Source organism: Colobus angolensis, unplaced genomic scaffold (genome assembly GCF_000951035.1).
Source record: "Colobus angolensis palliatus isolate OR3802 unplaced genomic scaffold, Cang.pa_1.0 Scaffold222, whole genome shotgun sequence".
NCBI classification, from domain to species: Eukaryota; Metazoa; Chordata; class Mammalia; order Primates; family Cercopithecidae; genus Colobus; species Colobus angolensis.
Window position 1 is genome coordinate 252,870 of NW_012115400.1, and position 14,485 is coordinate 267,354.

The 14,485-nt window shown below is 47.5% G+C and overlaps 1 protein-coding gene across 1 annotated transcript in view; it reads right to left on the reverse strand.

Moving 5' to 3' along the window:
- The window catches only part of KPNA7 (karyopherin alpha 7 (importin alpha 8)), a 49,649-nt gene that overhangs the window by 2,312 nt on the left and 32,852 nt on the right, over positions 1-14,485 (reverse strand). The window contains exons 6-8 of the mRNA XM_011943791.1: positions 12,712-12,945; positions 9,805-9,987; positions 6,450-6,596 (exon numbers count right to left, since the gene is read on the reverse strand). Of these exons, the coding sequence (XP_011799181.1) occupies positions 6,450-6,596; positions 9,805-9,987; positions 12,712-12,945 (564 nt within the window). The remainder of the gene's footprint in view (positions 1-6,449; positions 6,597-9,804; positions 9,988-12,711; positions 12,946-14,485) is intronic.

Genomic DNA, 14,485 nt, shown 5'->3' on the forward strand with positions numbered 1-14,485 from the left:
TTTTTTTTTGAGACAGAGTCTTGCTCTATAGCCCAGGCTGGAGTGCAGTGGTGTAATCTTGGCTCACTACACTCTCTACCTCCCAGGTTCAAGAAATTCTCCTGCCTCAGCCTCCCAAGTTGCTGGGACTACAGGCACGTGCCATGCCAGTCTAACTTTTTTGTATTTTTGTAGAGATGGGGTTTCGCCATGTTGGCCAGGCTGGTCTCGAACTCCTAACCTCAGGTGATCTACCTGCCTCTGCCTCCCAAAGTGCTGGGATTATAAGCATGAGCCAGTGCACTTGGCCCAAATATCTATTCTTTATCTGTGTCGTTTGCTCCAAGTTTCAGGATGTCATTGGGTTGAGTTTCAAATCTAGTCTTGACTCAGATCATTCTTTTCAAGAAAATTACATTAAAAAGATGCTTAAAGTGGGTTTCTAAAAGGAGCTCCCTAGTGTTACTTTGAAGCTTTTCAGATGGTTTTGTCACCTATAAAGAACCTTAACTAAGCTGGACATGGTGGCCCATTCCTGTAATCCCAGCACTTTGGGAGGCCGAGGTGAGAGGATCACTTGAGCCCAGGAGTTTGAGACCAGCGTGGGCAACATAGCAAGACCCCGCCTCTGCTAAAAATACAAAAATTAGACTGGTGTGGTAGCACAAGCCTGTAATCCCAGCTACCTGGAAGGCTGAGGTGGGAGGATCACCTGAACCTAGGAAGTTGAGGCTGTAGTGAGCTGAGATCACGCCACTGCATTCTAGCCTGGGTGACAGAGTGAGATCCTGTTATGTTTATATTTACATTTATAATTTATTTATAGAGACAGACTCTTGCTCTGTCGCCCAAGCTGGAGTACAGTAGCTTGATCTCGGCTCACTGCAACCTCCACCTCCTGGGTTCAAGTGATTCTCATGCCTCAGCTTCCTGAGCAGCTGGGATTATAGGCGCGAGCCACTGTGCCTGGCTAACTTTTTTGTAGACATGGGGTTTCACAATGCTGGCCAGGCATGTCTTGAAATCCTGACCTCAGGTGGTCTGCACACCTTGGCCTCCCAAAGTGCTGGGATTACAGGTGTGAGCTACCATGCCCAGGCAAAAAATATTAATTTTTTAAAAGGACCCTAACCAAATGAATCTAGCTAGCCTCTGAGATTGCCCTGATGATCCCTGACCCCTGGTGCCCAAACCCTGTGTAGTTCCCCACTCACATTGAATGGGGGTGACCTGTATAACCAATAGGATGTTGTGGAAGTGACAGAATGTGACCTCCAACGTCAGGTCATGAAGGACATTGAGGCCTTCACCTTGCTTTTAGACCCCTTACTCCATAGGAAGCCAGCTGCGTGATGTGAGGACACTCAGGCAGCCCAATGGAGAAGGTCCACGTGTCCAAGTGACTTCCCAGCCATCGTGTGAGCCTCCTCAGAAGCCAATCCTCTTGGCCAGGCATGGTGGCTCACACCTGTAATTCTAACACTTTGGGAGGCTGAGGTGGGAGGATGACTTGAGCCCAGGAGTTAGAGAACAGTCTGGGTAAGAGAGAGAGAGTCCGTCTCTACTAAAAATACAAACATTGGCCAGGCGTGGTGGCTTCTGGTTATACTGCCAGCAATTCAGGTGGCTGAGGTGGGAGGATTGCTTGAGCCCGGGAGATCAAGGCTGCAGTGAGCTAGAATCACAGCACTCCAACCTAGATGACAGAGCAGAGATCCTGTCTGTCTCTGTCTGTCTCTCCGTCTCTCTGTCTCCATCTGTCTCCGTCTGTCTCTGTCTCTGTGTCTCTGTGTCTCTGTCTCTCTGTCTGTCTCTGTGTGTCTCTGTATGTGTCTGTCTCTCTCTGTGTGTGTCTGTCTGCCCCCTGTCTCTATAAAAAGACAGCTATAGCCACTCCCCACCCTGAACTATTAGTGACTGCCCCTTTATCTGATTTACTTTATCCGTAACTCCCTACCTGATGTGTCTGTCCTCCATCTCCTCACTCACACGTAATGTCCATTACAGCAAGGACTGTCATAGTCTGAGCATCTGAAAAAATATCTGGCACACAGACATTTGTTTGAGAAAACGAAGACCATGGTCCTTTGAGATGGCTCCTTTTGTATTTATCCACAGGACACATGGACAGAGGAGGGTGGAGGGATTGGGGGAAGAGAAATAATCCAACTTGGGTTTTGTTTTGAGACGGAGTCTGGCTCTGTCACCTGGGCTGGAGTGCAGTGGCACCATCTCGGCTCACTGCAACCTCTGCCTCCCGGGTTCAAGTGATTCTCCCACCTCAGCCTCCCGAGTAGCTAGGATACAGGCGTGCACTACCATTCTGGCTAATTTTTGTAATTTTAGTAGAGACAGGGTTTCACTATGTTGGCCAGGCTGGCCTCAAACTCCTGACTTCAGGTGATCCACCCGCCTCAGCCTCCCAAAAGTGCAACTTGAGTTTTAAGAGCCACATTAAATGCCTGTATCCAGTTGGAGACAGCTATTTACAAACCAACCTGTTCAGAACGGCTCACCTGGAGGATGCAAGAGATGACATCAAGGATGATGAGAACAATTTTAACATCTGGGGCAGTGAGCAGATTCACCAGCGGCTCCAGGACCCCAGAGTGGACGAGCTGGATCAGCTGATCCATGGTGGCCCCTGTTGCAAAGTTCGCCACCATCCATACAGCCTCTTTCTGGACTTTAAATTCTCCCTGCAGAACAAGGATGTTTACATTCTCTACAGATCCTGAAGAACCTAAATATAGGACACCAACTTGGTTCACTTTCTCGAGAGGCTGGTGACAGCCAGGACTGCATGTACAATTTACATAGAATGCCTTGGCTACCTGCCTCTAGTTCTTTTTCTTTTTTTCCCCCCCGCTCACTCTGTCACCCAGGCTGGAGTGCAGTGGTACAGTCTCAGCTCACTGCAACCTCCACCTCCCAGGCTCAAGCGATTCTCCTGCCTCAGCCTCCCAAGTAGCTGGGATTGCAGGCACTCACCACCACATCCGGCTAGTTTTTGTATTTTTAGTAGAGATGGGATTTCACCATGTTGGCCAGGCTGGTCTCAAATTCCTGACCTCAAGTGATCCTCCCATCTCGGCCTCTCACAGTGTTGCCATTACAGGCATGAGCCGCCATGCCCAGCCCCTGCCTCTAATTCTTGATCAGAAGACGGCATCTTTGGAAAGTCAAGAAGCAGGCAGGCAGACTCAGGTGGGGTCTTAGAGGGAAGCCCTAAGATCAAATAGGCTCGTTTGCCCATATCAGGCTACAGGGAAAAATTGAAACTGACATTAACCAATTAAGGTAATCTACGTAGACTAGGAGTTACACTTTGGGTTTAGATGACAGTAGCCTATGTCTGCATTTTTAGTCTTTCTGATCTAATAAAGCTTTGGCCAAGAAGCTGTAAGGCTGAGCACACAGATACAACCTAAGGGACTAAGCCAGCCCAGAGGTGAGAGAAAAAATATCACTCACGTTGGGCGTGGCGACTCACACCTGCAATCCCAGCATTTTGGGAGGCCGAGGCAGGTGGATTGTCTGAGCTCAGGTGTTAGAGACCAGCATGGGCAACATGGTGAAACCCTGTCTCTACTAAAATTTAAAAAAATTAGCCAGGCATGGAGGCGTGCACCTGTAATCCCAGTTACTCAGCAGGCTGAGGAAGGAGAATCGCTTGAACCCAGGAGGCGGAGGTTGCAGTGAGCCGAAATTGTCCCACTGCACTCCAGTCTGGGTGACAGAGCAAGACTCTGTCTCCCCAAAAAAAAAATTGCTCAGTAAATCTTTGCATTTATAAAGTGCACTCGGCCAGAGATACAGGAGGAATTTGTCTTCTACTCTTCTATTCCTGGGCAGGATTTATTCCCAATTTATGGCTGGGGAAAACTGACCTCAGTGTAATAACAAAACAAAAACAAAACAAATAACTTATGGCTCCAAGCAAGTTATAGTTCAAAAAATACCACTTGAAATATAAGTGTTCTTTGATTTATAACTAGATATTTCTCACTAGAATATGTACAGATTCACAGGGGTGTGCAGAACCAGAAGTACTGAATAGATCGGAAGATGCTATAAATTTGGGCAACATACCTGGCCTTTCTTTCTTGCTCAGCTTGTCATACCTGGTGCACCCTGGGAACTCACCACCCAGCCTGAGAACAAGAACACCGCCAGTAGCTTCTCCTCAACCCCATGAGACTCCATCTGCCTCCCCACCCCCAGCCCAAGGTAACCACTCCTGACTAAAGCTGGTTTAAACATAGCTCATTCCTTTAAAGGTAGCAAAAAGAAAAATGCCAAGGATAGTCGTGCTCCTGCAAAAGGGAAATGCAAATCAGGAGAAATAATGAAGTTTTTTTTCTTTGTTTGTTTTTGAGACAGAGTTTTACTCTTGCTGCCCAGGCTGGAGTGCAGTGGCACGATATCGACTCACTGCAACCTCCACCCTCCAGGTTCAAGTGATTCTCCTGTCTTAGCCTCCCAAGTAGCTGAGATTACAGGCACCCACTATTACAACCTGGTTAATTTTTTGTATTTTGAGTAAGGATGGGGTTTCACCATGTTGGCCAGGCTGGTCTCGAACTCCTAACCTCGAGGGAGGCCTGCCTGGGCCTCCCAAAGTGCTGGGATTACAGACGTGAGCCACTGCTCCCAGCAGAGAGCATCTTCTTGGTCCCAAATCAAGATTAACTGCTCCAGCTAACCACACCATCCACCTGGTCGTATTGATTGTATGGTCCTTTATTTTGCTGTTAAGTTCACCTTTGACACTTAAGAGAAGTGTCACTCTGTAAACTTCTAGCCCCATGTTGATCTGGTCATGAAAGAAATGTGAGGTTGCCTTCCTCTTATGAAAAATTTCTGATATAAGTGCAAATCAAACCACAATGAGATACCACTTTATACCCATGAGGATAGCAACTACCGAAACACCCAGAAAATAACAAGTGTTGGCAAGGGTGTGGAGAAATTGGAATCCTCATGCATTGTTGGTAGGGATGTGAAATGGTACATCTACTGTGGAAAAGAGCATGGTAGTTCTTCAAAAATTCAAAATGGAATTACCATATAATCTAGCAATTCAACTCTGGGTATACACTCCAAAGAACTGGGCCAGGTGTGTTGGCACACACCTATAATCCTGGCACTTTGGGAGGCCAAGACAGGTGGCTTGCTTGAGCTCAGGAGTTTTAGACCAACCTGGACAACATGAAGAAACCCCATCTCTATTAAAAAAAATACAAAAGTTAGCTGCTGGCATGGTGGTGCATGCCTGTAGTCCCAGCTACTTGGGAGGCTTAGGTAGGAAGATTGCTTGAGTCCAGGGAAGTCAAGGCTACAGTGAGCAATCATTGCTGCCACTGCCTTCTAGCCTGGGTGACAGAGCAGAGCCCTGTCTTAAAAAAAAAAAAAATTGGAAGCAGGGACTCTAACAGGCTTCCACACCCACGTTCATAGCAGCGTATTCACCATAGCCAAATGGTAGAAGAAACTCACATGTCCATTGACAGGTAAATGAATAAATACAATGCAGCATATATATATTCAATAGAGTATTATTCAGCCTTAAAAAGGAAAGCAATCCTGACATGCTACAACACGGATGAACCTTGAAGACCGTATGCCAAGTGGAAATACATCAGCACAAAAGGACAAATACTATACAATTCCACTCATGAGGTCCCTAGAATAGTCAAATTCATAGAGACAGAAAGCAAAATGATGGTTACTGAAAGGGCTACGGGAAAGGTGTGTTGGGGACTTTGTAGTTAACGGGTAGGGAGTTTCAGTTTGAGAAGATAAAAACTGTTGTGGAGATGGGCCGGGCGTAGTCGCTCACGCCTGTGATCCCAGCACCTTGGGATTACACCGAGGCAGGTGGATCACTTGAAGCCAGGAGTTTGAGACCAGCCTGGCTAACATAGGGAAACCCTGTCTCTACTCAAGATCAGCTGGGCGTGGTGGTACATCTCTCTAATCCCAGCCACTCAGGTCGCGGGGGCTCAAGAATCAACTGAATCTGGGAGGCAGAAGTTGCAGTGAGCCGAGATGGCGCCTCTGCCCTCCCACCAGGGCAACAGAGTGAATCTATCTATCTATCTATCTATCTATCTATCTATCTATCTATCTATCTATCAATAAATAAAGTCACTTTAGCATCAAATCCTCTCCCCTGCCATACCTCTCCCAAAAAGGAGACCAGTAAAGTGAAGTTTTAAGCCAGAGGCAGCGGGACAAGCTCCTAAGGAATTAGAATAGCTTCCAGGCACCAAGAAGCCACTACTCAAAGATGACCTGATACAGCAGGGGTAGGGGAGACACATTAACTTCAGAGGATGTGGCGGGAGAGAAGCCTACCTGCCCAGTCACCTGCCACACGCAACAGCCCAGGCCCCGGCGGGGTCACCCGCTGCAGAGCTGCCCCACCAGGACCCCTGGACACTCCTTCGCACTCCTAAGTCACTTACCTCACCAAAGTGCTTCTCGATGATGTTCAAAGCCGCCCGGCCAATTTGACGGTTCTCATGCAGTTGTAAAGCCTCAATTCTATCAATCCCACCAAGTTCTTCTATCAGAAGACACAGGTTTTCCTTCTCAGACAGTTTCTCTGCCGCCTGTGACCAAGTATAAGGGGACATGAGACCCCCAGCAGGAGCCCTTGTGGGGTGGGACCTCTGCCAGTCCTCAAGGGAGCTGCCCCCAGTGGAAGCAGAACAAAGGCTACCATTCCTGAATGGATAGTTGCAATTTCACTCTTCCCAAAATTGGTTGAAAATTACATGATCTTCCTCCCATTTCAGGTATCCACGATATACAGACATATATCATAAATACAGGGCCGGGCACAGTGGCTCATGCCTGTAATCCCAGCACTTTGGGAGGCCAAGGCAGGCGGATCACTTGAGGTCAGGAGCTTGAGACCAGCCTGGCCAACACGGTGAAACCTCATCTCTACTAAAAATACAAAAGTTAGCTGGGTGTGGTGGCAAGTGCCTGTAATCCCAGCTACTCAGGAGGCTGTGGCACAAGAATTGCTTGAACCAGGAGGCAAAGGTTGCAGTGAGCTGAGATTGCACCATTACACTCCAGCCTGTATGACAGCACGAGACTCAGTCTCAAAAAAAAAAATTAATAAAGAAGATACACAGGGAAGACTCAGAAGGTATCACAATTTTGTTAACATTTTGTGTAGAGACAAGATCTTGCTGCATTACCCAGATTAGTCTCCAACTCCTGGCCTCAAGCGATCCTCCTGCCTTGGTCTCCCAAAGTGCTGGGATTACAGGCATGAGTCACTGCATTTGGCCCAAAAACCTTTTTTTTTTTTTTTTTTTTTGAGACAGAGTCTTGCTCTATAGCCCAGGCTGGAGTGCAGTGGTGTAATCTTGGCTCACTACACTCTCTACCTCCCAGGTTCAAGAAATTCTCCTGCCTCAGCCTCCCAAGTTGCTGGGACTACAGGCACGTGCCATGCCAGTCTAACTTTTTTGTATTTTTGTAGAGATGGGGTTTCGCCATGTTGGCCAGGCTGGTCTCGAACTCCTAACCTCAGGTGATCTACCTGCCTCTGCCTCCCAAAGTGCTGGGATTATAAGCATGAGCCAGTGCACTTGGCCCAAATATCTATTCTTTATCTGTGTCGTTTGCTCCAAGTTTCAGGATGTCATTGGGTTGAGTTTCAAATCTAGTCTTGACTCAGATCATTCTTTTCAAGAAAATTACATTAAAAAGATGCTTAAAGTGGGTTTCTAAAAGGAGCTCCCTAGTGTTACTTTGAAGCTTTTCAGATGGTTTTGTCACCTATAAAGAACCTTAACTAAGCTGGACATGGTGGCCCATTCCTGTAATCCCAGCACTTTGGGAGGCCGAGGTGAGAGGATCACTTGAGCCCAGGAGTTTGAGACCAGCGTGGGCAACATAGCAAGACCCCGCCTCTGCTAAAAATACAAAAATTAGACTGGTGTGGTAGCACAAGCCTGTAATCCCAGCTACCTGGAAGGCTGAGGTGGGAGGATCACCTGAACCTAGGAAGTTGAGGCTGTAGTGAGCTGAGATCACGCCACTGCATTCTAGCCTGGGTGACAGAGTGAGATCCTGTTATGTTTATATTTACATTTATAATTTATTTATAGAGACAGACTCTTGCTCTGTCGCCCAAGCTGGAGTACAGTAGCTTGATCTCGGCTCACTGCAACCTCCACCTCCTGGGTTCAAGTGATTCTCATGCCTCAGCTTCCTGAGCAGCTGGGATTATAGGCGCGAGCCACTGTGCCTGGCTAACTTTTTTGTAGACATGGGGTTTCACAATGCTGGCCAGGCATGTCTTGAAATCCTGACCTCAGGTGGTCTGCACACCTTGGCCTCCCAAAGTGCTGGGATTACAGGTGTGAGCTACCATGCCCAGGCAAAAAATATTAATTTTTTAAAAGGACCCTAACCAAATGAATCTAGCTAGCCTCTGAGATTGCCCTGATGATCCCTGACCCCTGGTGCCCAAACCCTGTGTAGTTCCCCACTCACATTGAATGGGGGTGACCTGTATAACCAATAGGATGTTGTGGAAGTGACAGAATGTGACCTCCAACGTCAGGTCATGAAGGACATTGAGGCCTTCACCTTGCTTTTAGACCCCTTACTCCATAGGAAGCCAGCTGCGTGATGTGAGGACACTCAGGCAGCCCAATGGAGAAGGTCCACGTGTCCAAGTGACTTCCCAGCCATCGTGTGAGCCTCCTCAGAAGCCAATCCTCTTGGCCAGGCATGGTGGCTCACACCTGTAATTCTAACACTTTGGGAGGCTGAGGTGGGAGGATGACTTGAGCCCAGGAGTTAGAGAACAGTCTGGGTAAGAGAGAGAGAGTCCGTCTCTACTAAAAATACAAACATTGGCCAGGCGTGGTGGCTTCTGGTTATACTGCCAGCAATTCAGGTGGCTGAGGTGGGAGGATTGCTTGAGCCCGGGAGATCAAGGCTGCAGTGAGCTAGAATCACAGCACTCCAACCTAGATGACAGAGCAGAGATCCTGTCTGTCTCTGTCTGTCTCTCCGTCTCTCTGTCTCCATCTGTCTCCGTCTGTCTCTGTCTCTGTGTCTCTGTGTCTCTGTCTCTCTGTCTGTCTCTGTGTGTCTCTGTATGTGTCTGTCTCTCTCTGTGTGTGTCTGTCTGCCCCCTGTCTCTATAAAAAGACAGCTATAGCCACTCCCCACCCTGAACTATTAGTGACTGCCCCTTTATCTGATTTACTTTATCCGTAACTCCCTACCTGATGTGTCTGTCCTCCATCTCCTCACTCACACGTAATGTCCATTACAGCAAGGACTGTCATAGTCTGAGCATCTGAAAAAATATCTGGCACACAGACATTTGTTTGAGAAAACGAAGACCATGGTCCTTTGAGATGGCTCCTTTTGTATTTATCCACAGGACACATGGACAGAGGAGGGTGGAGGGATTGGGGGAAGAGAAATAATCCAACTTGGGTTTTGTTTTGAGACGGAGTCTGGCTCTGTCACCTGGGCTGGAGTGCAGTGGCACCATCTCGGCTCACTGCAACCTCTGCCTCCCGGGTTCAAGTGATTCTCCCACCTCAGCCTCCCGAGTAGCTAGGATACAGGCGTGCACTACCATTCTGGCTAATTTTTGTAATTTTAGTAGAGACAGGGTTTCACTATGTTGGCCAGGCTGGCCTCAAACTCCTGACTTCAGGTGATCCACCCGCCTCAGCCTCCCAAAAGTGCAACTTGAGTTTTAAGAGCCACATTAAATGCCTGTATCCAGTTGGAGACAGCTATTTACAAACCAACCTGTTCAGAACGGCTCACCTGGAGGATGCAAGAGATGACATCAAGGATGATGAGAACAATTTTAACATCTGGGGCAGTGAGCAGATTCACCAGCGGCTCCAGGACCCCAGAGTGGACGAGCTGGATCAGCTGATCCATGGTGGCCCCTGTTGCAAAGTTCGCCACCATCCATACAGCCTCTTTCTGGACTTTAAATTCTCCCTGCAGAACAAGGATGTTTACATTCTCTACAGATCCTGAAGAACCTAAATATAGGACACCAACTTGGTTCACTTTCTCGAGAGGCTGGTGACAGCCAGGACTGCATGTACAATTTACATAGAATGCCTTGGCTACCTGCCTCTAGTTCTTTTTCTTTTTTTCCCCCCCGCTCACTCTGTCACCCAGGCTGGAGTGCAGTGGTACAGTCTCAGCTCACTGCAACCTCCACCTCCCAGGCTCAAGCGATTCTCCTGCCTCAGCCTCCCAAGTAGCTGGGATTGCAGGCACTCACCACCACATCCGGCTAGTTTTTGTATTTTTAGTAGAGATGGGATTTCACCATGTTGGCCAGGCTGGTCTCAAATTCCTGACCTCAAGTGATCCTCCCATCTCGGCCTCTCACAGTGTTGCCATTACAGGCATGAGCCGCCATGCCCAGCCCCTGCCTCTAATTCTTGATCAGAAGACGGCATCTTTGGAAAGTCAAGAAGCAGGCAGGCAGACTCAGGTGGGGTCTTAGAGGGAAGCCCTAAGATCAAATAGGCTCGTTTGCCCATATCAGGCTACAGGGAAAAATTGAAACTGACATTAACCAATTAAGGTAATCTACGTAGACTAGGAGTTACACTTTGGGTTTAGATGACAGTAGCCTATGTCTGCATTTTTAGTCTTTCTGATCTAATAAAGCTTTGGCCAAGAAGCTGTAAGGCTGAGCACACAGATACAACCTAAGGGACTAAGCCAGCCCAGAGGTGAGAGAAAAAATATCACTCACGTTGGGCGTGGCGACTCACACCTGCAATCCCAGCATTTTGGGAGGCCGAGGCAGGTGGATTGTCTGAGCTCAGGTGTTAGAGACCAGCATGGGCAACATGGTGAAACCCTGTCTCTACTAAAATTTAAAAAAATTAGCCAGGCATGGAGGCGTGCACCTGTAATCCCAGTTACTCAGCAGGCTGAGGAAGGAGAATCGCTTGAACCCAGGAGGCGGAGGTTGCAGTGAGCCGAAATTGTCCCACTGCACTCCAGTCTGGGTGACAGAGCAAGACTCTGTCTCCCCAAAAAAAAAATTGCTCAGTAAATCTTTGCATTTATAAAGTGCACTCGGCCAGAGATACAGGAGGAATTTGTCTTCTACTCTTCTATTCCTGGGCAGGATTTATTCCCAATTTATGGCTGGGGAAAACTGACCTCAGTGTAATAACAAAACAAAAACAAAACAAATAACTTATGGCTCCAAGCAAGTTATAGTTCAAAAAATACCACTTGAAATATAAGTGTTCTTTGATTTATAACTAGATATTTCTCACTAGAATATGTACAGATTCACAGGGGTGTGCAGAACCAGAAGTACTGAATAGATCGGAAGATGCTATAAATTTGGGCAACATACCTGGCCTTTCTTTCTTGCTCAGCTTGTCATACCTGGTGCACCCTGGGAACTCACCACCCAGCCTGAGAACAAGAACACCGCCAGTAGCTTCTCCTCAACCCCATGAGACTCCATCTGCCTCCCCACCCCCAGCCCAAGGTAACCACTCCTGACTAAAGCTGGTTTAAACATAGCTCATTCCTTTAAAGGTAGCAAAAAGAAAAATGCCAAGGATAGTCGTGCTCCTGCAAAAGGGAAATGCAAATCAGGAGAAATAATGAAGTTTTTTTTCTTTGTTTGTTTTTGAGACAGAGTTTTACTCTTGCTGCCCAGGCTGGAGTGCAGTGGCACGATATCGACTCACTGCAACCTCCACCCTCCAGGTTCAAGTGATTCTCCTGTCTTAGCCTCCCAAGTAGCTGAGATTACAGGCACCCACTATTACAACCTGGTTAATTTTTTGTATTTTGAGTAAGGATGGGGTTTCACCATGTTGGCCAGGCTGGTATCGAACTCCTGATCTCAGATGATCCACTTGTCTTGGCATCCCAAAGTGCTGGGATTAGGGGCATAAGCCTGCCCCCAATCTTTTTTTTTTTTTGAGACAGGGTCTCACTGTGTCACACAGGCTACAGTGCAGTGATGCGATCCTAGCTCACAGCAGCCTTGACCCCCCGGGCTCAACTGATCCTCCTACCTTAGCCTCTGAAGTAGCTGGGACCACAGGCATATGCCACCATGTCTGGCTAATTTTTGTATACATATACTTTTCATAGAGAAAGAGTTTCACCACATCGCCCAGGCTGGTCTCAAACTCCTGAGCTCAATCTATCCACCTGACTGGGCCTCCCAAAATGTTGGAATTACAGCCGTGAGCCACTGCACTCAGCCTGCTTTATTGTATTTCTGCGTTTAGATTTCAATTTTGACATTACCACTTTCAATTTAACTTGGCTTTTTCCTTCCGTGTATGGTATCACCATAGCATGATATGTTTGTCCTGCTAAAAATAAAAGCTCCACCCTCTTTTAGTAGGGAGAGAATAGATGGCATATTCTTTGAATACCACTTAGACATAAGCCAATATTTACTAGCTCTTGAGCTTTCTGGACGCTTGAGCCATGGGGTCACCTTGTCATTGAACAACGCTTGTTCCATCTTCCAAATCTTTTAATGGGTTCTTCAGAATGGAACGCCCCCTTCCTTTTTTTCAGGCAGAGCTAGGACTGAGGTTTCATAGCTCTGCTGTGATCTCAGTCTGCTTCTATGCCTGTGTCTGGATTCCTGAAGGAGTTCAACCCAGTGCTATTGAAAAGTAGTCCTTTGCCATGGTTGCTGTGTGCGCCACTTACGTTTTTTAGCACGGCCACCAAGGGAGGCAAGACATCGTAGGCAAGCAGCTGCTGGATGTGGTGACAGGGCCCCGCTGCTACGTTGCTCAGGGCCCAGGCTGCCTCCTTCTGGATGGAGGGCTTGTTGTGTTGCAGGAGCTCGGGGAGCACGTTCAGCACGCCCGCGTCGATGGCCACCTGCGTCTGCTCATCTGTGCCTGTGACAATGTTCCCCACGGTGCGGAGAGAAGGAGTCTGGAAGAGTAAGGCTAGAAGTCTAAGTATTTCAAGTCTATCCCAGGAAAGGCAACATTCACACCAAGTTCTGTTCCCTCCCAAACATTGTCATACTATAGCTGATGGTTGTCTAGAAGACTGAACAGGAATTGTATCTGTGATCATTATTTATTCAATTCATCCATGGCCTTTTTACTTTTTACTGTTATCCAGGCTGGAATGCAGCTCACTGCAGCCTTCAACTCTTGGGCTCAACTGATCCTCTTCCCTCAGCCTCCCAAGTATCTGAGACTATACGTATGTGCCACCATGCCCGGCTAATTTTTAAGTTTTTTTGTGGAGACAGGGGTCTTGCTATGTTGTCCAGGCTGGTCTCAGGTGATCCTGCCTTGACTTCCCAAAGTGCTGGAATTACAATCATGAGCCACTGTGCCTGGCCCTTGGATGTTTAAATGTGATTTAAAGGAATTTCCGGCTTCCCACTTGTTTGGCTCAAGTGGGATAGAAATCCCCAAGAAATACTGCTGTACTTTTCATATGCTTTCAATTTCACCATCAAATGCTAAGTTGACTCTAGTTTTGGCTTTTTTGTTTTGTTTTTGTTTGTTTGTTTGTTTTGAGACAAGATCTTGCTGTTGCCCAGGCCAGAGTGCAGTGGTACGATTTTAGCTCACTGTCACTGCAACCTCTGCCTCCTGGGTTCAAGCAATTCTCCTGCCTCAGCCTCCTGAGTAGCTGGGATTACAGGTGTGCACCACCATGCCCGGCTAATGTTTGTATTTTTAGTAGAGACGAGGTTTCACCATGTTGCCCAGGCTTGTTTCAAACTCCTGACCTCAAGTGATCTACCCACCTCGGCCTCCCAAAGTGCTGGAATTACAGGCATGAGCTACTGTGCCCAGTGACTATACTCTTTATCATGTAATAATGACTGAATTAGTATTTGTCACCAGTGTCAAGCTTGTTGCATATTTAATTGGAGATCATGAGATCTCAATGCCATTTCTTGGTGTGATCAGAAAAACCTGCATAACTCAGAAGATCCCCAGGACAGGTCTCTGATTGAACTTAAAACAACTCTCCTACAATAACTGACTATGGCTTTATTCAGATTTCTCTGCGCTGTAGTGGCAGCCCCAATAAAGCGCCCAGCAACAGTTCCAGAATTTTCCTAGCCTATTAGGCTACTTACCTGATACTGAAGTGAGAGGTAGAAATGGTACTTCAGGTCAGTCATGGCCTTACCAGGGCAGCTCCAAATGGGCCCCAGAACCTGAGGGTAAGCAACTTCTTAAAGAATTTGCTTCTCCACTTTGGGAGGCTGAGGCGGGTGGATTACTTGAGTCCAGGAGTTCGAGACCAGCCTGGCCAACATGGTGAAACCCTGTCTCTACTAAAAATATAAAAATTAACTGGGCGTGGTGGTGCACACCTGCAGTCCCAGCTACTTGGGAGGCTGAGGCAGGAAAATTGCTTGAACTCAGGAGATGGAGGTTGCAGGGAGCCAAGATCGCATCACTGCACTCCGGCCTGGGCGACAGGGGCGACAGAGTGAGAC